This window comes from Prionailurus bengalensis, chromosome B3 (genome assembly GCF_016509475.1).
Source record: "Prionailurus bengalensis isolate Pbe53 chromosome B3, Fcat_Pben_1.1_paternal_pri, whole genome shotgun sequence".
In the NCBI taxonomy this organism is placed as follows: Eukaryota; Metazoa; Chordata; class Mammalia; order Carnivora; family Felidae; genus Prionailurus; species Prionailurus bengalensis.
In genome coordinates, this window is record NC_057355.1 from 62,737,232 (window position 1) to 62,757,602 (window position 20,371).

General features: G+C 38.1%; 1 protein-coding gene across 3 annotated transcripts in view; it reads right to left on the reverse strand.

Moving 5' to 3' along the window:
• KNL1 (kinetochore scaffold 1) overlaps nt 1-20,371 on the reverse strand; it is a 66,744-nt gene that overhangs the window by 7,174 nt on the left and 39,199 nt on the right. For all 3 annotated transcript variants that reach the window (XM_043555645.1, XM_043555647.1, XM_043555646.1), the window contains 9 exons: nt 19,841-19,939; nt 10,755-10,870; nt 9,431-9,521; nt 8,327-8,443; nt 6,459-6,546; nt 2,964-3,041; nt 2,765-2,804; nt 1,905-2,006; nt 1,102-1,202 (listed from right to left, as the gene is read on the reverse strand). In XM_043555645.1, coding sequence (XP_043411580.1) covers nt 1,102-1,202; nt 1,905-2,006; nt 2,765-2,804; nt 2,964-3,041; nt 6,459-6,546; nt 8,327-8,443; nt 9,431-9,521; nt 10,755-10,870; nt 19,841-19,939 — 832 coding nt within the window. The remainder of the gene's footprint in view (nt 1-1,101; nt 1,203-1,904; nt 2,007-2,764; nt 2,805-2,963; nt 3,042-6,458; nt 6,547-8,326; nt 8,444-9,430; nt 9,522-10,754; nt 10,871-19,840; nt 19,940-20,371) is intronic.

Here is a 20,371-nt window from a genome sequence, read left to right on the forward strand (position 1 = left end):
ATTGATAGGAAATGAAGAAAAGTGGATCAGTATTAAGAAATTAAAATCAGTAAGTCTTATTGATGATTAGATATGCCTGGCAAGGGATAAAATAAAGCGGTAAAGAGTGATTCCTGTTTTAATTTTGGACCTGGACTAGAGCATGTGGGTGGCTTGAGTGCAGAGTCTGTTTGGCATTCTCTCTCTCCCTCTCACTCTACCCACTCCTCCCCCACCCTCTCTCTCTCTCAAAATAAACAAGCAAACAAACAAACAAACATTTAATTTTGGACCTGGACTGAACTTGTTGATATTCTTTGAGAAAAGGAAATTTTAAGGAGAATCATGTGTGGAGGCAGGAAAAATGTGAAGTTTGGTTTGCTATGCTGAAATTGTTTCAGAGAAAAGACCTAAAGACACCGACAGGAGCCTCTTAACAAAATAGCTAGGACTCTGTCCAGTTACCATATAGTGATTCCAAAGACTCTGTTAAGCCTACCAATATATACAGAACTTCCAATGAACTTTTCAGGTTAATTTAAGTACACACACACAAAAAGATATCAAGGGGTGCCTGGGTGGCTCAGTTGGCTGAACACTCAACTTCAGCTCAAGTCATGAACTCAAGCTTCGGTTCGTAAGTTCAAGCCCCACAATAGGCTGGCTACTGTCAGCAGACAGCCTGCTTTGGACCTTCTGTCCTCCTCTCTCTCTGCCCCTCCCCTGCTCATGTTCTCTCTCAAAACAAAACAAAACAAAACAAAACAAAACAAAACAAATCAAGTGTCACCAGCCATTAGAGTAAGTCTATCAAAAAAGACAGATGGAAAAAAGGAAGCCAGAATAAATAGATGCAAATAGCATATTGATCCATTATTTGGATATGTAAAATTTCTATCATCTAATGTCATTCAACAAAGGTCAACTTTCATTAGTTGAATTTTTATTTTATTCTCTATCTAATAAAAGAAATTCCTATTATCGTAAATTAAAATAATCGCTTCTTCTAGTGTGCTTTCATTTCATTATGTCAATAGTTAGTATTGTAGTAAAATAAAGATTGGACTCCTTAGTGAGTTTATCCATACATTTTTCTGCAGAGGAATTACTTTTGCTACTCACCTGCTGACTCTCCAAAGGTGATGGTAAGTTCTATTGTGTCATAAAGAAAGGTGAACACAGCTTGATCATCACTCCACTCGATGACTTCCCACTCAGACACGCTGGAGAGAAATAAACAAAGACAAAAATTTTTTTCTGAAGTAAAAGAAGAGAAGAGTTAACTTTTGATATCACACAAAGAGTGCCAGAAATATTTGCCGAAGTTTTTTGCTGGCTTGGGAGATAATCAAATATTTTGAATCAAATACCGTGAATGTACAAATATGCTTTTGAAAGAATTGACCCAATTTTGAGTTCTGCATCAGAGAAAACCCAAGTTTAGGCAATATAAAGTGTTAAATATTTTAAAATGATAATTTCATAGCTTTCCCACCTTGTATACTTTCAGCTTGGTGTTGCGTACATTGACTCTTTTTGAAGTTGTATTACGGGTTAAAGATAGTGATACACAGGGGCATCTGGGTGGCTCAGTCAGTTAAGTGTCCAACTCTTGATTTTGGCTCGGGTCATGATTTCAAGGTTCAAGGGTTTAAGCCCCGGGTTTGAGTCCTGGTTTGTGGTTTCAAGCCCCATGTCAGGCTCTGTGCTGGCAGTGCAGAGCCTGCTTGGGAATCTCTCTCTCTCTCCCTCTCTCTCTGCCCCTCTCCCACTGTATGCGGGCTCTCTCTCAAAATCAATAAATAAACTTAAAAAAAACAACAACAGTGATACATGTTAAAAACACATGTCAACTGCTGTAATAGGTTAGCCAACTACAAAGGCACAGGGTAAAACACAAACTAATGACACCTGCTTTTCCTTACCTCAGCTGATCCAGTAGCTCTTCAGTTCTATTTGTTTGTTTTTGCACGAAGTCTATTTGAGCAAGGGTCTGCTCTTTCTGTACTTCCAGTTCTGAGAGATTTCTGCAAATCATAGCAGGTAATCAGAGAGATAAGGCTGTTGTCAGAGAATTTGGACTCCATAAAAATAAAAGGTTTATGAGAAGAAGTCACATGCTAGATGGCTCCCCAGTGAAGTGAATGGCATCCATTTTTGTTTTCTTAGTTTTTTTTTTCTTGTGTGTGTTTTTTTTTAATAAGCATTAATCTAGAAGTGAGGGTCTAATTAGGAAAGGCTTAAACCAATGGTTCTCAAAATTAGGATCCATGAAGGTTTGCATCTTTGATGGTTTGCATATTCTTTAATATTATTAAAATTTACTTTTCATTTTGGGGCGCCTGGGTGGCTCAGTCAGTTAAGGATCCGACTCTTGATTTCCACTCAGGTCTTGATCTCATGGTTTGTGGGAGTGAGCCCCGTGTTGGGCTCTGCAGTGACAGTATGGAGCCTACTTGGGATTCTCTGTCTTCTTTCTCTCAAAGTAAGTAAATAAACTTAAAAAAAAAAAAAGTACAATATAAAAACAGTTTAATGCTAGGTTTATTTTCTTTAAAAGGATCCCGATATTATTCAAGCTTGAGAAATACTACCTTGGATTAATGCCCCGTAAGTGCTTAGAAAACACTGCCAACTAAGACAGGTCAAGTTCAACGTGGAACAGAAGCCCTGAGTCAGTCTTAATTCAATATTCATGTGCCTAATCTTGTCAGTTTTTAGAGGCAGGAAGCCATTTAGCCTTGCAAAGTTTAGCCTACTTTCTAACACTCCAGTTGAAGCTGACCTTTGGAGCTCTTCTTCTTCAGTTTTCAACTGTTCCAGTTCTTTAGGGAAAAAAAAAAATCTGTCAGAATGGACACATTAAAATGTTGCTACAAAAAATCATCTGTTCTATTGAAAATTCTGTATCACTTTATCTCACCTAAATAAACAGAAAATAGCTTGTTTTTTCCCCCATTTATCTTCTTAATTAATTCAGTTACCTTTCTCTGCAGCTCTCATTTCTGAATTCCATTCTTCCATAGGATTGTCTTTCTCTTCATCCTCCAAATTCTTAGTTTCTAAGTAGGCAATGTGCATTAGAATAACTCAGTCAAAAATAACCAGAGATGAGAAAAAAAGATGGTCCCAAAATGAAGTGTTAACAGTATTTCACAAATAGTCATCATTCCCCACCTTTCCTTGCCAATAAAGCACTGAGCTAAACTTATAATTTCATACAAAGACTTGCTTCTAGCGGCAGACAAGTGAACTTTGAGCCACATGCAATGATCTCCAATAGCAGCTTCTCATAGGCCACTCTGAGGTAGAAATTGTTTACATATAATTGCATATGTTGAAGTTATTGTTAGGCAACCCCATGGACAAGAAACAGGAACAGATACACATACACAAAAGCATGTGTGCACATTTCCAATAAGTACTTAACTTCTTACATTTACTCTTCATCTATTCAAATTCCATCTCTACATTGCAGCCAATGCTTAATACTCTTCAAGGTTGCTCACTGTTCTCAAAAAAGTCAAACCTCCTTAAGGGGCCCTCCTTTCCCAGGCCCGCAAAGCTGACATCTCCAGCTTTATCTGAATCATGTTCTCTCTTGCGCTTTCTCTATTCTAGCCAACATTGGCCTTATTTCAGATCCTTATACTTGTTACATTCTTTCCCATAGAAGAACTTCTGTGTGTGTTATTCATATTAAATAGTCTGCTTTCCCTTCCTCACTTTAAATCCTCCTCATTTTTCAGATCTTAACTTAAAAGCCATTTCCACAGAGAGAAGCTCCTCCGGACCTGACTAGGTTAGATTTGTTTCAGGACCTTACAGCACCGTGTAACCTCTCTCACAGCACTTAACATAAAATTATTATTTTTAAGCTTATTTATTTATTTTGGGAGAGACAGAGCAAGTTGGGGAGAGGCAGAGAGAGACAGTGAGAGGGAGAGAGAGAGAATCCCAAGCAGACTCCACATAGGCAGCTCAGAGCCCAGCAGGGGGTTTGAAACCACAAGTTCAAAGCCGTGAGATCAAGACCTGAGCTGAAACCAAGAGTCAGATGCTTAACTGACTGAGCCATCCAGGTGCCCTAAATTATTTAATTCTTATATTCTTTTCTAGATGAAAAGATTCTTTTCCACAGGGCCATAAAGTTTTTGTGTTTAATCACCATAGTATTCTAAGCATTGAGCACTGTACATGGCACAACATAGGTACTCAGTATATATGCTCAAGGCATAATGAAGGAATGAGAAAGAAATAGCTATTTGTCAGTGGTATCTAGAGAAAGAAGTGTGGTTTTTGGTATTTTAAAGATAAGAGAGAGGTGAATATATCCTTCAGAGAGGAGGCAGAAAGGTTGAATATGTAAGAGATAAGGGAAAATCAGTGATATGAAATTCCTGAGAAGAGGGGATGGAACTGAAGTTTAGGTGGACAGATTGGTCTTAGTGAAAAGAAAGGAATAATGAAAGAATGGATATAGATATATAAAAGTTTGATTTGTTTGGAAGTAGGAAGTTCAAAAGTTCTGACCTAATAGCTTGTTTTTCGTATGTGAAGTAGAAAGAAAGGTAATGAACAAAGGAGGAGGGCATGAGTAGTAGGAGTCTAAGATTATGGAATTCATACACTCACTATCAATGCAATGTAGAAAACATGTACTAGGCACTTGCTCAATGCAAAGCATAGTACTAAGAACTCTGAAGGATATGGAGAAAAATAAAAGCTGATCTTTGCTTCCATGGAGCTTACACATTAGGGAGATAGCTATATAAAAATAACTATAATTATAAGTAGATGTATACTACAAGAAGGACTAATAAAACAGCTACAGGAGCTCAACGGAGATAAGGACTGCTTCCTTTGGTAGAAAACAGAAGGAAAATGCATTAGCAAAGACAAAATAGCAAGACTGCATAGAGATGACAAGATCTGGTTGGAATCTGGGATGCATAATAGAAGAATAATAGTAAATCATGTAAGAAAGGAAGACCTAAAAATTATTGTGGAGAATGTAAATGTCAAGCTCAGGTGTTTGGACTTTATTGTTATAAATGGAAAGAAGTTTGTGAAGGGAGTAACATAATGAAAACTGTTCTTCATAATTATTTAATCTGGCCGCAATGCGAGGTTGGACTAGAAGGAGGTAGGATGAAATTAAGAGTGTAGAAACACTGCAGGGTGCCTAGGTGGCTTGGTTGGTTAAGTGTCTGACTCTTGGTTTCATCTCGGGTCATGATCTCATGGTTTGTGAATTCGAGTCCCGTGAGGGGCTCTGTGCTAACAGTGTGGAGCCTGCTTGGGATTCTCTGTCTCCCTCTCTCTCTCTCTGCCCTTCCCCTGCTCACCATCTCTCTCAAAAAAATAAGTAAATAAACTTAAAAAAAAAGAGTATAGAAAGATTAGTTAGAAGACTTGGAATAGCGTGTCAGAATTGATGACAGCCTTAATGGGAATGGGAAAGAATACGAGATGCTGAAGAAGCAGATATGACAGGACCTGATTAGAGAGACTCAAAGACAATGAAAGTTTTTAGCTGTTTACAGTATGTAACAATAGTGATGCCATTAACAGAGATGAGAAACATCATAGGGAGAGCAGATTTTCAGATTTTATTTTGGAAATAACAATGTCCTTAAGGTGCTTAAAGACATATTTGCATAAAGGTTCAGCAAGAAACTAGAAATGTTAAGTTTGGAACTCAAGAGAGAGGCTAAAGATGACCTCACTCAGAATAATTATAAGCTATTTAAGGGCAAAAATCTGTGTTTATAATATCTTTTTTTCTGAGGCTAAGCATAGTATTGGGCATGCAGCAGGTGTTCAACAAATGATGAATTTAACTGAATTTGGAAATCATACAAACACAAATGTTAAGGCAGATGAAAGCATGAAGTAGAGAATATAGAAATGAGTAGATGATAAAATCTAGAGGCCTACAAAAGAAGTTAGAGAGAGAGCAACAGAGAAGCTAAAAGGAATAGTCAGAAAAAAAGAGTCACGGTAGTACAATATCATAGAGGTTTAGGGAGATGAAAGATTCAGAAGGAAGAGAATAATCATCAGTGTCAAATGCTGAAGGAGGTCAAGATAGCTAAGGACTAAGAGTTTCTAAATTTGATGATTATGTGGAATTTTGTGATTTATGAGAAAGCACTGCAGGACAACAATACTAACAAATCGGGAATATGAGAGGTCAAACTAAAAGGACAGCTATTTTCCAAATGGAGATAATAAGTTCATCTATTAAAAAATAAGATTATAGTCTAGGTTATGAAGAACTTTCTAAAGAGGTTTATTATCTTGGGCATCTCTTGTTGATTGTGTTATGGATGACCACAGGTAAAGAGCTTTATTTTGCTCTAATGTCTCAAATTGCTAATACAAGGCTTCAGCATAGTGATACCAGCAATCTGTACCGTAGGGAAGCTTTTAGGTAAAATTAAACTACCTTTGGGAAAGTGTTCAAAATACTTTACCTATTTCCACCTCAGTGAGACATTTCTCAATCTTCTTAAGTATGTTGTTCATTTCATCTATCCTTGTCTGAAGTCTCTCCCTCTCATTCTAAAAATACAATATTACACTGTTAAGTTAAACCTCTAAACAAAACACTTTAACATTATAAATGGTTAAACTTACTGACCTACTGCTTTGTCTATACCATGAACAGGCAAATCTTGAAACGAAGGTCAAAGCTTCAAGTCTGGACTTAAGATGTTTTTAAAAAGCATACATAACAGGTGTGTCAAGGTGACTTGGTCGGTTAAGCATTCAACTTTGGCTCAATGATCTCATGGTTCATAAGTCTGAGCCCCACATCGGGCTCTCTGCTGTCAGCACAGAGCCCACTTTAGATCTTCTGTCACCCTCTCTCTTGGCCCCTCCCCTGCTCTCACATGCACTCTCTCAAAAATAATAAACATTAAAAAAAAAAAAGGCATACATAACAGATTCATATAAACCCATTTTTTGTACTTTCCTTTATTCCAGCATTTCCATGTTAATATATATTACTTAAAAAAAAAAAAAAAGAATTCTTTTTTAAATTAAAAAAAAATTTTTTTAAATGTTTATTTGAGACAGAGAGAGACAGAGCATGAATGGGGGAGGGTCAGAGAGAGAGGGAGACACAGAATCCAAGGCAGGCTCCAGGCTCTGAGCTGTCAGCACAGAGCCTGACACGGGACTCGAACTCACAAACCGTGAGATCATGACCTGAGCCGAAGTCGGAAGCTCAACAGACTGAGCCACCCAGGCGCCCCCCCCAAAAAATAATTCTTTTTTTTTTTTTTTTTTTTTTTTAAATTTTTTTTTTTCAACGTTTTTTATTTATTTTTGGGACAGAGAGAGACAGAGCATGAACAGGGGAGGGGCAGAGAGAGAGGGAGACACAGAATCGGAAACAGGCTCCAGGCTCTGAGCCATCAGCCCAGAGCCCGACGCGGGGCTTGAACTCACGGACCGCGAGATCGTGACCTGGCTGAAGTCGGACGCTTAACCGACTGCGCCACCCAGGCGCCCCAAAAATAATTCTTAAAAAAATGTTCTATGGTCAAATAAATATGGAAAACATTGAATAGAATTAAAGCATTTTTTGTTCTTTTTAGACTTAAAAAAAAAATTCTGAGTTTAGACTTTAATATGCTATTTTTTCTCCAAAGGAAGGATATGGCATGTGACATTTCTCAGAGTTATTTGCCAAATGAAAATTTTTTTATGAAGAGCCTTTCTTAAAGTATCGTCATTTTGGGAAATGCTACTTTAAACATGCACACACAGGAGCACTGGTTGGCTCAGTCAGTAGAGTATGCAACTCTTGACCTAGGGGTCGTGAGTTCAAGCCCCACATTGGGCATAGAGCTTGCTTGCTTACTTACATACATACATACCTAAAAATAAACATGCACATACATTCATAGATGGGTATGGACTATGAGGAAGATAATACTACAGTACAGTCCTTAGCAACAGAAGATCAGAATCCTACATTGTTTTACCTCAACATTTGAGATGAGACATAGGCCCATATTAGTAAATATATTCTAGAATTACTCAGATTTCCCTTTTTTTTTCTTTTTTTTTTTAAGTAGGCTCCATGCCTAACATGGGGCTTGAACTCATGACTCTGAGATTGAGAGTTGCATGCTCCACTGACTGAGCCAACCAGGTGCCTCTGGATTTCCCACTTTTGATAAATTGAACTCCACCTCTTATGAACCATTGTAAATTTATGCCCAAGTCTCATTCACATGTCTCTCTGAAGAAACATTCTTCATATCCTACAACCACTATAAAGTAACTTTAATAGACCTTTCTTTCTATGCTGTTAGCTGTGTCAAATTACCTGAGCTGACTGTACCAGCTTGCTGTAGAGAGCCACTTTTCCTTGGTGAGTGAAGACTTTAGTCATCTTGGTAAAACGTGACTTTATTTTGTTCAGGTAAATTCCAAAGGCCTTCAGCTGCAAGAGAAAGTCAAAGGTTATAATGCCCTAAAACAAGTGAGTTAGAAAAGGCAAATAGTCTGGAAAGGCTGGATCAGCTGCTATGTGCTAAGCTTTGCCCATCCTACACTGATTCCTAAGGCAGGGCATTTCTCCTTTGCAAATCTTAAAAAAAACAAAAAACAAAAACTCATTCATTCATTTAAATTAAGTAATCTCTGTGCCTAATGTGGGACTCAAACTCCTGACCCAAGATCAAGAGTCATACGCTCCAAGAGTTGAGAGCCAGCCAGATGTCCCCTCATTTGTAAATTTAATCATATTTAATAGTTTAAGAATAGAACCAATGATTTCAGTTTTAATTCCTGCTTAAAAAATTTTTTTTAATGTTTATTTATATTTGAGAGAGAGAAAGACAGAGCACAAGTGGTGGAGGGGCAGGGAGACAGAGACAGAATCCGAAACAGGCTCCAGGCTCTGAGATGCGAGCAGTCAGCACAGAGGCTGACACGGGTCTTGAACTCACAAGCAGTGAGATCATGACCTGAGCCGGAGTCGGATGGTCAAACGACTGAGCCACCCAGGCACCCCTAATTCCTGTTTTTCATTCATTTATTCATATTACAAGTTAGAAAATAACAGGTTCTTAGTTAATTTAAAAAACTCTTTTAATATATTAGAGCACATATAAAATGTGTTGCTTATTATTTAACCAATTAAAGTAAATCTTTTCCTCATCTAAATCTAAGTGAAAGGAAAACAAGTAGGAGGAAATTCTAAATAAACTTCAAATATATTTCCTATTATTAAATTAGTCATTTCAGGTTTGAAAAATTATATATTAACAATTACTCATATATAATTAAATTAAAACCTTGATAACATATTATACCTGAGAAGTTAAAGAACTCATCACTAATTACCACGTAACAGTTACTTATTTCACAATAAACTGTGTTCAAAATGTGTATACTGATTCCCATTCAGAAAATGAGACAAAAATACCTCCTCATCAGAGCAGTGTCTCATTTTTTCCCACAGGTTCCTATTTACATCAGTCAACAGTTTATCCTGGTTCAGTGCAGATAGCTTTAATCTAAAATATAGAAAAGTTAATTAGCTCAGGGTTCAGAAGTCAGCTAGAATGAATCAACACAGATTTACAGGCATAATTAATTTGATTCTTCCTAATTCTTTTCTACCTTAAAAAAAAAGGGGCATTTACTCAAGAACAGTGGTCAGCTTCATTATTTCAACACTTGTAGAACAGTTCAAGAATGCTATGAATCATAAAAACTTCTCACAAACATTATTCTCAAGCAACTTGGTCTAACATGAAAACATGTTGCTTTTAAAGAATCTTTAAGGCCTATCAATGCGTAATTATTGTCAAGTTGTAGCTATTATTTTAAGTAAAAGTTCCCATTCAGCTCAGTCTTATCTCATCTTTATAGAATAGCATTTGTAAAAGTAGCAAAGTTACATATTAGTCTCTTGTTAGTAAGTAGAATACATTTCTATCAGAGTTAGAAGATATTATATACAGGAGTATAGGTGTAAAATCAGATAGTAGAGCACATCTAAACATACTGCACATTGTATGCATGATCTTATTTTATTCAAAATAAAACATTCTCAGACAAATCTGAGGCACTCAACTCTTTTAAAAAACATGAAGATAAGAAACTTTTCTGTCTTATTCAGTGATGAACACCAATACTTTTTCTTTTTTTTTTTTAATTTTTTTTTTTTAACGTTTATTTATTTTTGAGACAGGGAGAGACAGCATGAACGGGGGAGGGTCAGAGAGAGAGGGAGACACAGAATCGGAAGCAGGCTCCAGGCTGCGAGCCATCAGCCCAGAGCCCGATGCGGGGCTCGAACTCACGGACCGCGAGATCGTGACCTGAGCTGAAGTCAGACGTTTAACCGACTGAGCCACCCAGGCGCCCTGCAATCAATTTATGATATCATAATCTAATAATTAATGTTTATTGAGGATGTACTTTTTGCTAAGAATGGCATCAAGACATTTTATATACATTATTTCCTCTCCTCATTTCTGCCTGTTGCGTATGTATCGTTATCCCTAATTTATGGATGTGGAAATGATGGTTAAATGACACATAAAGTTACACAGCTAGTGCTGTAGCCAGGATTGAGCTTTAATCTGTCTGACTACAAAGCTGACTCTTTCCTATATACCATATCACACTGCCAGTTAATGCCATGAGCTTTTTCCTGTGCCAGTGTTATTCTAATCAAAACCTTATCACACAGATTATTCACCCATCCGATGAAACACACACAAAAACGAAAACTTTCATACTCTTCAATCTTTTGGCGAAGAGCCTCACAATCTTCTCTATAAATCTGTATCTTGGGTCGGTAAACATATTGACTTAACATCACGTCTTCTGGAGTAGGTGGTGTGTTTACAGTAAACTGGAAAAAAAAGAAAATCAGTCCCTCAAAACAGGTAGTTTGAAGACAAAACCATGTTTAAAAACTGTTTCACGTTTCAGAGTGCTTATTTTAAAAAGTCATAAAAGAAAAATTTGATTACCCTATGAGATTGATATACCCAATAATCTAGTAGTTGGAATTTGAATTCAAGTCTGACGTCAAAGTCCATTTCCTACATTTGTTTAGTGGATGTTCCATTCACATGCGAGTCAAAGTGGTTTGAAAATGGTTATGTGTTTTTTTAAGAAAATCGATACCTAAAAGTTCAAACTTATCAGGAACTCTTTCATTAAAAGAAAGAAAAAAGATGCCAGTTTCCCAGATTTTTCTTTTCAACTCCCATTCTCTAGCTCTAATCCATACTTGTGTCTCAGTTTAGATTCAAAATTTTCTGGCATATATAAAATAAGGTAGTAAAAATATGGTTATTTTTAAAAACGTTTTATAGCTCTAATCCAATGATTTTTTTTTTTTTTTAAGATTTTATTTTTGGGGCACCCAGGTGGCTCAGTCAGTTAAGCATCTGACTCTGGCTATTAGCTCAGGTCATGATCTTGCAGTTTGTGGGTTCAAGCCCCGTGTCAGGCTTTGTGCTAGCAGTGTGGAGCTTGCTTGTAATTCTCTCTTCCTCTCTCTCTGCCCTTCCTGTTCTCTCTCTCAGAATAAATAAATAAAAATAAATAAATAAATATTTTATTTTTATTAAAAAAAAAATTTTTTTTTTTTGAGAGTCAGAGAGACAGAGTTTGAGTGGGGATGGGGCAGAGAAAGAGGGAGACACAGAATCCAAAGCAGGCTCCAGGCTCTGAGGTGTCAGCACAGAGCCTGATGCAGGGCTTGAACTCATATACTTTGAGATCATGACCTGAGCTGAAGTTGGATGCTTAACTGACTAAGCCACCCAAGCACCCATATCTTTATTTTTTAAATGTTTATTTATTTTTGAGAGAGAAGGAGGGCATGAACGGGGGAGGTGCAGAGAGAGAGGGAGACAGAGGAGATGAAGTGCCCTCTGCACTGACAGCTGTGAGACTGATGTGGAGCTTGAACTGACAAACCATGAGTTCATGACCTGAGCTGAAGTCGGATGCTCAACTGACTAAGCCACCCAGCTGCCTCAATTTTACTTTTAATCTCTACATTGAACATGGGGCTCAAACTCAGAACCATGATATCAAGAGTCATTTGACCTTCCAACAGAGCCAGCCAGGCATCCCAAATCCAATGACTTTTTGATGTCCTTGATGCAGTAATGGAAAAACCAAGTCAGCTCCTTACATCACATAACATATAAAAACCAAACCAAAATCTCACAACTGCCCATTATTCATAGGCAGTATGGCACAGAATAAGTCATTTTACCACTCTAAGAGTTGGTCTCCTCATCTATAAAATGGGCACAATATTGACCAGCCTCTCAAGATTATGGTAAAAGGTTTTTTTTTTTAAAGGTTACTCAAGTCCAGAGCCTGATAAAGTGTTCTAACAAAATGTTAGCTTCTTCTCACTTTCTACTTTTATTTGATAAATTAAAAAGAACTGAATGAGGTTTTAATCTCCCTTCTCTGTCTCTAACACATCTTCTAGCAGATACTAGAAGTATTTACTAGAAAGTATAAAATAAAATATAAAAGTACTAAGTAAAGTACTTATAAAGTATAAAAAATGCTAAGATCAATTATAACTGAAGTTGATTCTCTTTCTTAAAGGTATATATATATTTAAAAAAATTTTTTTTTCAACGTTTTTTATTTATTTTTGGGACAGAGAGAGACAGAGCATGAACGGGGGAGGGGCAGAGAGAGAGGGAGACACAGAATCGGAAACAGGCTCCAGGCTCCGAGCCATCAGCCCAGAGCCCAACGCGGGGCTCGAACTCACAGACCGCGAGATCGTGACCTGGCTGAAGTCGGACGCTTAACTGACTGCGCCACCCAGGCGCCCCTCTTAAAGGTATATTTAAGGCTAGATTTATAAATAAAAATCAAAGCTCCATACACTGGCTCAAAAAGAAATGGCAACACTAGAACACAGATTATGGTTTTTTGTTGTTGTTTTTTTTGTTTTTTGTTTTAATTTAGAAGAGAGAGAGAGAGGTAGGGGGAGGGGGCAGAGGGAGAGAAAGAGAATCCCAAGCAGGCTCCATGCTCAGCACAGAGCTTGATGGACACAGGGCTTCACCCCACACCCCAGGATCTTGACCTGAACTGAAATTAAGAGTCATATGCTCAACTGACTGAACCACCCAGGTGCTCCCCAGATTGTGCTTTTTTTAATTTACATTTTTGTTTCGAGAGTGACAGAGAGAGCATGAGTAGGGGAGGGGAAGAATGAGAAGAGATAGAAAGAATCCCAAGCAGGTTCTGAGCTGCAAGTGCAGAGCCCAATGAGGGGCTCCACCTCACAAAACTGTGAGATCATGACCTGAGCTGAAATCAAGAGTCAGATGCTTAAGCAACTGAGGCACACCCAGACTGTGGTTTTAAAGCAAGGATTTTTCACTCAAAGAAATCAGGCCTCCTTGGGAAAATGGCTAAATGCCTTCATATAGGAGTCAAATGCTTGGGTAAAGGAATATTTCTTTTTATAGAAGTATTTGGACAATAAATGAAAAATAAATGATAGAATTAGTTTACAACTACTACTTTACAACTCCTAATTACTAGATCTAGATAATGATCATTAATGGCTGCCTATTCATCATCATCACACATTATTTCCATATGGAAGAAGGACTATAAAGTGAACTTGAAAAAAACTCTGAATCTGATAAAGCTTCTGCCACTTTACAAAAAATACAAAGGATAGATAAAAGTTGGGTGTGCACAACTGGCAAAATCCATTTAGTGGTAAACTCTACAAAAAAAAAAAAATAATAAACTTGGTTTCTTCACTAAAAAGAAAAAAAAAAAGGAGACAGAGATGGAATGGGACCTTACAGTTTAGGAGATGACTAAAGATATCAACCAATTATATTATTTTGACCTCATTTGGGTCTCAATTTAGTAAACTGGAAAGAAGATAATGCTGAAGACAATGAGGAAAAGAAAAATACTGATTGAATAATCATTTTAAGGTATGATTATTATGTTTGGATATGTTTTTAAAATATGAGTCTTCATCTTTTAGGGATATGTATTGAAAACCAGATAAATTGATGATGCCTGGGATTTGCTTCAAAATAACAGGAAGGAGGCAGGGAAATGCAGAGACAAAACAAGAGTTGATAAATTTTGAAGTTTGGTGATGTATACATGGGGAGATCATTGAACTGTTCTCTATTTTTGTCTATGTTTGACATTTCCTATAATAATAAAAGTCTCTTTACAAAGGGTAGGGTTCCTCCTGAACCTTCATAACCACCAGTGAAACACAGGGCCATGTTCCTAGAGATTCATCAGGAGTACAAGTGTCAATGGGTACCAGGCTCATGCACTGTGGGTACATATGGGCTGCAACTGTCCATGCCATATGCACAGTTGGGTTAATTTGCTGCACCGTGAACCCAGGACTATGTACACCAGCGACCCTCCTCCCCTGACTTATCTATTTTGATTAAGTACCCAATTTATGCACCATCAGCTCTTGGCTATTTCAGGCCTGGCAGGGGTACCTGCAATAGTTCCTTGATACCCCTGAGGAGGGTGTAAATTATAGTACTTCTGCCTGAGGCACTCCCTGCACATAATGAGCATCATGGGACACTACAAAAGCACCATTTGCTGGTGATGCCTTCTGAGCTCCTGTAACTGCAAACACATATGGGAGCTGTATATGTGTCTATAAGGGGTAGCACACACTTCCCCACTTTCCTCAAGAACATTCTCCTCAGGGGTGCCTGGCTGGCTCAGTTGGTAGATCATGTGACTTTTTTTTCCTCAACGTTTATTTATTTATTTATTTTTTGGGGGACAGAGAGAGACAGAGCATGAACGGGGGAGGGGCAGAGAGAGAGGGAAACACAGAATCGGAAACAGGCTCCAGGCTCTGAGCCATCAGCCCAGAGCCTGACGCGGGGCTCAAACTCACGGACCGCGAGATCGTGACCTGGCTGAAGTTGGACGCTCAACCGACTGTGCCACCCAGGCGCCCCTCATGTGACTTATTCAAATGTAATCTCTACACCCAACGTTAGGCTTGAACTCACGGCCCCAAGATCAAGAGCTGGATGCTCTGACTGAGCCAGCCAGGCATCCTGAGCATGTGACTCTTGATCTTGGGGCTGTGAGTTCAAGCCCCATGTTGGGTGTAGAGCTTACTTTAAAAAAACAAAAAAAGATGGGGCGCCTGGGTGGCGCAGTCGGTTAAGCGTCCGACTTCAGCCAGGTCACGATCTCGCGGTCCGTGAGTTCGAGCCCCGCGTCGGGCTCTGGGCTGATGGCTCGGAGCCTGGAGCCTGTTTCCGATTCTGTGTCTCCCTCTCTCTCTGCCCCTCCCCCGTTCATGCTCTGTCTCTCTCTGTCCCAAAAATAAATAAACGTTGAAAAAAAACCCAAAAAAACAAAAAAAGAGAAAGAAAAGAAAAAGGAAGGAGAAAAAAAAACCACTTTCCTCGGTTCCACCCTAAAATAGACTCATAGTTATCCAAGTCCTGGATCAGACGCCCATAGCTGTGAACTTCATTTTCAATGGTGCGTATGTACCTCTTTGGCTTGTCCCTACTTTGGAACTTTAAATTTCTTTCCTGGATAGCATAAACTCTCTTTCCATCTCTATGGGTTTGTTACCAGATCTATTTCCCTAACACTGATCCTCCTGACCTCTGCAAGGCCTGAGAGGAAAGGGGAAGATTCAGACCTTAAGGGTAGTTAACCTAAGGGTTAGTTCCTTAAGTGTCCTTTTCTTCACCTCTTCTGCCAGCAGCGTCTCTGCTCGTATAGTTCCCCTCTGCTTTCTCCTAGTCCCCTGGTACTCTTTCTGCTTTTCCTAAGAAGTTGTAGACTCTGGATCCACATCTAGGCAGCTTTCTACTCCACATCTACAGGTGAAACAAGAGGATTCTAGTGGGAATCTAGTGGATAGCTATAGTGATAAGAATAATGAGGTTGGGGACACAAAAGATGTGTGCCCATTTTCTCACTTTCCATCTTTGATCCACACTTCACATTTAGATATACAATTCTCCTGGAATTGATTTCTTTCTAAACAGCTTTATTAAAGTTTAATTCACATACCATATAATTCATACATTTAAGTATACAATTAAATAATTTTTTAACGTTTATTCACAGGGTTGTGCAATCATCAACCACAATCTAATTTAGAGCATTTTCATCCCCCTGTAAGAAACCCTGTACCCATTAGGTGTCACTCTGCATTCTCTTCCACCCCCATTCCAGCCCCAAAAAACCACTAAGTTCACATTTTGGCTATTATGAATAGTGCTCATGTACAAGTTTTGTGTGGATGTATATATCCAGTTCTCTTGGGAATATACTTAGAAGTGGAATTGCTGAATCTTATAATAGTTCTATGTTTAACTTTTTGAGAAAATGCCACTGTTTTCCAAAGTGGCTGTACCATTTTACATTCCCACCAGCAATGTATGAAAGAAAATTCTAATTTCTCTACATCCTTGCCAATACTTTATTTCCTATCTTTTTGATTACAGCCATCATAGTAGTTGTGAAGTGGTAACTCATTTCTGTTTTAACTTGCATTTCCTTAATGACTAATGATGCTGAACATGTTTTCTTCTACTCGTGGGCCTTTTGTATATGTTCTTCAGACAAATGTTTATTCAGATCCCTTTGACTACTTTCTTTTTTTTAAGTTTTTACTTATTTGTTTATTTTTGAGACAGTGAAAGTGCAAGCAGGAAAGGGGCGGAGAGAAGAAGAGACAAAATCCCAAGCAGGCTCTGTGCTGTCAGCACAGAACCCAACACAGGGCTTGAACTCAGGAACCATGAAGTCATGACCTGAGCCAGCATCAAGAGTCAGACGCTCAACCGACTGAGCCACCCAGGCACCCCTAGATTCTCTTGACTGTTTTTTAATTAGGTTGTCTTTTTATTATTGAGTTGAAAAAGTTCTTTATATATTCTAGATACAAGTCCTTTATAAATGTAGGATTTGCCAATGTTTTCTCCCATTCTGTGGGTTGTCTTTTCACTTTCTTGATGGTATCACTTGTGGCACAAACGTTCTCTTTTTTTTAAGTTTACTTATTTTGAGAGAGACAGAGATAGTGCAAGTGGGGGAGGGGCAGAGAGGGAGAGAGAATCCCAAGCAGGCTTTGTGCTGCCAGCGCAGAGCCTGATATGTGGCTGGAACGCACAAAGCCGCGAGATCATGACACAAGCCAAAACCGACTCTTACCCGACTGAGCCACCCAGGCACCTTTTAGACTTGATTTTGGCATCTTTCTCATAAACCAAATGTCCATAGATGTGTAGGTTCATTCATCCTTCCGTCCCTCCTTTCTTCTTCCTTCCCTCTCTCCCTTCATTATTTAAAACAAAAACTTTATTTATTTTTATTTATTTAAAAGTTTATTTATTTTGAGAGAGAGACAGAGCATGAGCAGGGGAGGGGCAGAGAGAGGGAATCCCAAGCAGGCTCCATGCTGTCAGCATACAGCCCGATGAGGGGCTCAAACTCACGAACCATGAGATCATGACTTTAGCTGAAATCAAGTCAGATGTTCAACCGACTGAGCCACCTAGGTGCCCCAACAAAAACATTTTTAAAAGCTCTATGCCCAGTGTGGGGCTTCAAGAGTCATATCCTCTACTGACTAAATCAGCCAGGTGCCCCTGTGTAGGTTCATTCTTTAAAAGCTAGATAGAACTCATCTGGTTCTAGTGACAATTTCAGTGGTAAGTTATAAAATAAAATTTTCGATGAGAATAAAAGTTTTCCATGTCTTAGGTTAATTTTGGTAATTTATATCTTGCTGAAAAATCATCTGGGGGCACCTGGGTGGCTCAGTCGGTTGAGCGTCCAACTTCGGCTCAGGTCATGATGTCACTTGTGAGTTTGAGCCCTGCATCAGGCTCTGTGCTGACAGCTCAGGGCCTGGAGCCTGCTTTGGATTCTGTGTCTCCCTCTCTCTCTGCCCCTCCCCAGCTCACGCTCTGTCTATCTCTGTCTCTCAAAAATAAATAAACAAAAAAAAAATCATCTGGGTCTTAAAATTTGTTGTCAGAGTTGATGGATTTAAAAAAATCATTTTAATCTCTGGACAGGTCTTCTTTCTCAACCATCTATATTTTAGCTTTCTCCTTTTCTTTCTTTTTTTAAATGTTTATTTACTTATTTTGAGAGAGTGCATGCACTCATGCACGCACAAGCAGGGGAGGGTCAGAGAGAGAGAGAGAGAGAGAGAGAGAGAGAGAGAGAGAGGGAGAGAGAGAGAATCCCAAGCAGACTTTGGCTGTCAGCACAGAGCCCAATTGTGGGACTCTATCGCATGAACTGTGAGATCATGACCTGATGACCTGAGCTGAAATCAAGAGTTGGATGCTTAACTGACCAAGCCACCCAGGTGCTCATGTCTTTTTTTCTTAATTAGGCTCTTCAAGGGTTTTCTTATTTTATTGTTTTTTCAAAGTACCAGTTTTTGGATTTGCTATTCTTTCTACTAATTTTTGTTTCCTGTCTCATTAGCTTTTACCATTTATCTGCATTAATTCTGTCTTCATGTCTTTTTTATGGATATTATTTTATGGTTCATTTTCCGATTTCTTTTTTTTTTACATTTTTTTAATGTTTATTTATTTTTGAGACAGAGAGAGACAGAGCATGAACAGGGGAGGGTCAGAGAGAGAGAGAGAGAGAGACACAGAATCTGAAGCAGGCTCCAGGCTCTGAACTGTCAGCACAGAGCCCGACGCAGGGCTCGAACTCACAGACCGCGAGATCACGACCTGAGCTAAAGTCGGACGCTTAACCGACTGAGCCACCCAGGCGCCCCTCTTTTTTTTTTTTCAATATTTATTTTTGAGAGAGTTTGTGAGTGCATGGTATATACGCATGTATGAGTGGGGCAGAGGCAGAGAGGAGGACAGAGGATCCAAAGCAGGCTCCATGCTGACAGCACAGATCCCGATGCGGGGCTTGAACTCATGAACCATGAGATCATGACTTGAGCTGAAATCAAGAGTCAGACGCTTAACCAAATGGGCCACCCAGACGCCCCTCATTTTCCAATTTCTTAAAGTGAGCATTAAAAATTCCTTTATTTTTAGGTTCTCTTCTATAATAAGAATGATATCTAATACTTTTAATTTTCTGTTAAGTATAATTTTTGCTGTATTTCACATAGATTTGTATTAAATATTCCCCTTTAGTGTGCTTTCTTAATGGTCTTGATTCCCTCTCTGATCTCACAGTTATCTACAAGTGTATTTCTCAATTTCTAAGAAGGTTAAGAATGTTTTAGTCCTTTTATTAGTTCTAATTTTATTGGATTAAGATCAGGTGATATTGTCCGTAAAATCTCCATTTTTTTTTTCAGTCTGTTAATACTTTCTTTGTGGTCAAGGGCATAACTAATTTTTATAAATGTTCGACAGACTTAAGAGAAAAAAATATTCCTATTAAATCTTTCTATTAATCTTTTAAATTGAGTTTGTTGATTATATAATTCAAACATTGCATAATCTTACATAATTTTGATTTTGAAAAATGTTTATTAAAAATTTTTTATACTTGGATTTTTATAATAGTGTGAAAAAGTATATGTTCAAGAAAAAGGATCAAAGACAAAATACATAGCAAGGAATGAGAAAAAATAAAATTTCACCTTATCAAAATCTATGACACTACAAAAAATCAATTTTTATGCTAAGCACAATATACCTACTATAGAAAAACTTTCTGCAGGAAAATATGCTTCCTTAGATTCTCTTTCTGTTTTGTATAAACACACCTTTTGATTCAGTCTAATAAACAAGTACAATACATTTTGACTGAGATAACTATTTTGTCAAGAAATTGCACTTACTCTGGTTGGGAGATTGCTCTGTCGGGGTTTCTGTATCAAAATGTGGACCTGAAGAAGTATAAAGAACTCCTTTATTGTAATTTTCCCATCTTTGAGTTTCTGAGGAAAGAAAAAAAGTTTGCACAACTATTCAAAGTGAGTTCTCTTTGACTAGAACACCCTACTTTGTTTCTAAATAGCTTACAGTATATCTGTACTATACATGAAAAGATTTTATCTAATAGTATTTCTTAATGTTATTCAGTAACAATAGAATTAGGAACAAATTATAAAACATAGGTCTTCTAATTGTGATTTCTACTCCATATGACTAATGAACATGCTGGGTCCTTAATAAAAAACACTTGTTTTCTGTATAGTTGAAATATTTCATAATTAAAAAAACATTTTTTTAAGTTTCTTTTTTTTGAGAGAGAAAGAGTGAGCAGGGGAGGGGCAGAGACAGAGAGGGAGAGAGCTGATCAGCCTGGGGCTTGATCTCTTGAACTGTGAGATCATGACCTGAGCCGAAATCAAAGACTTGGACACTTA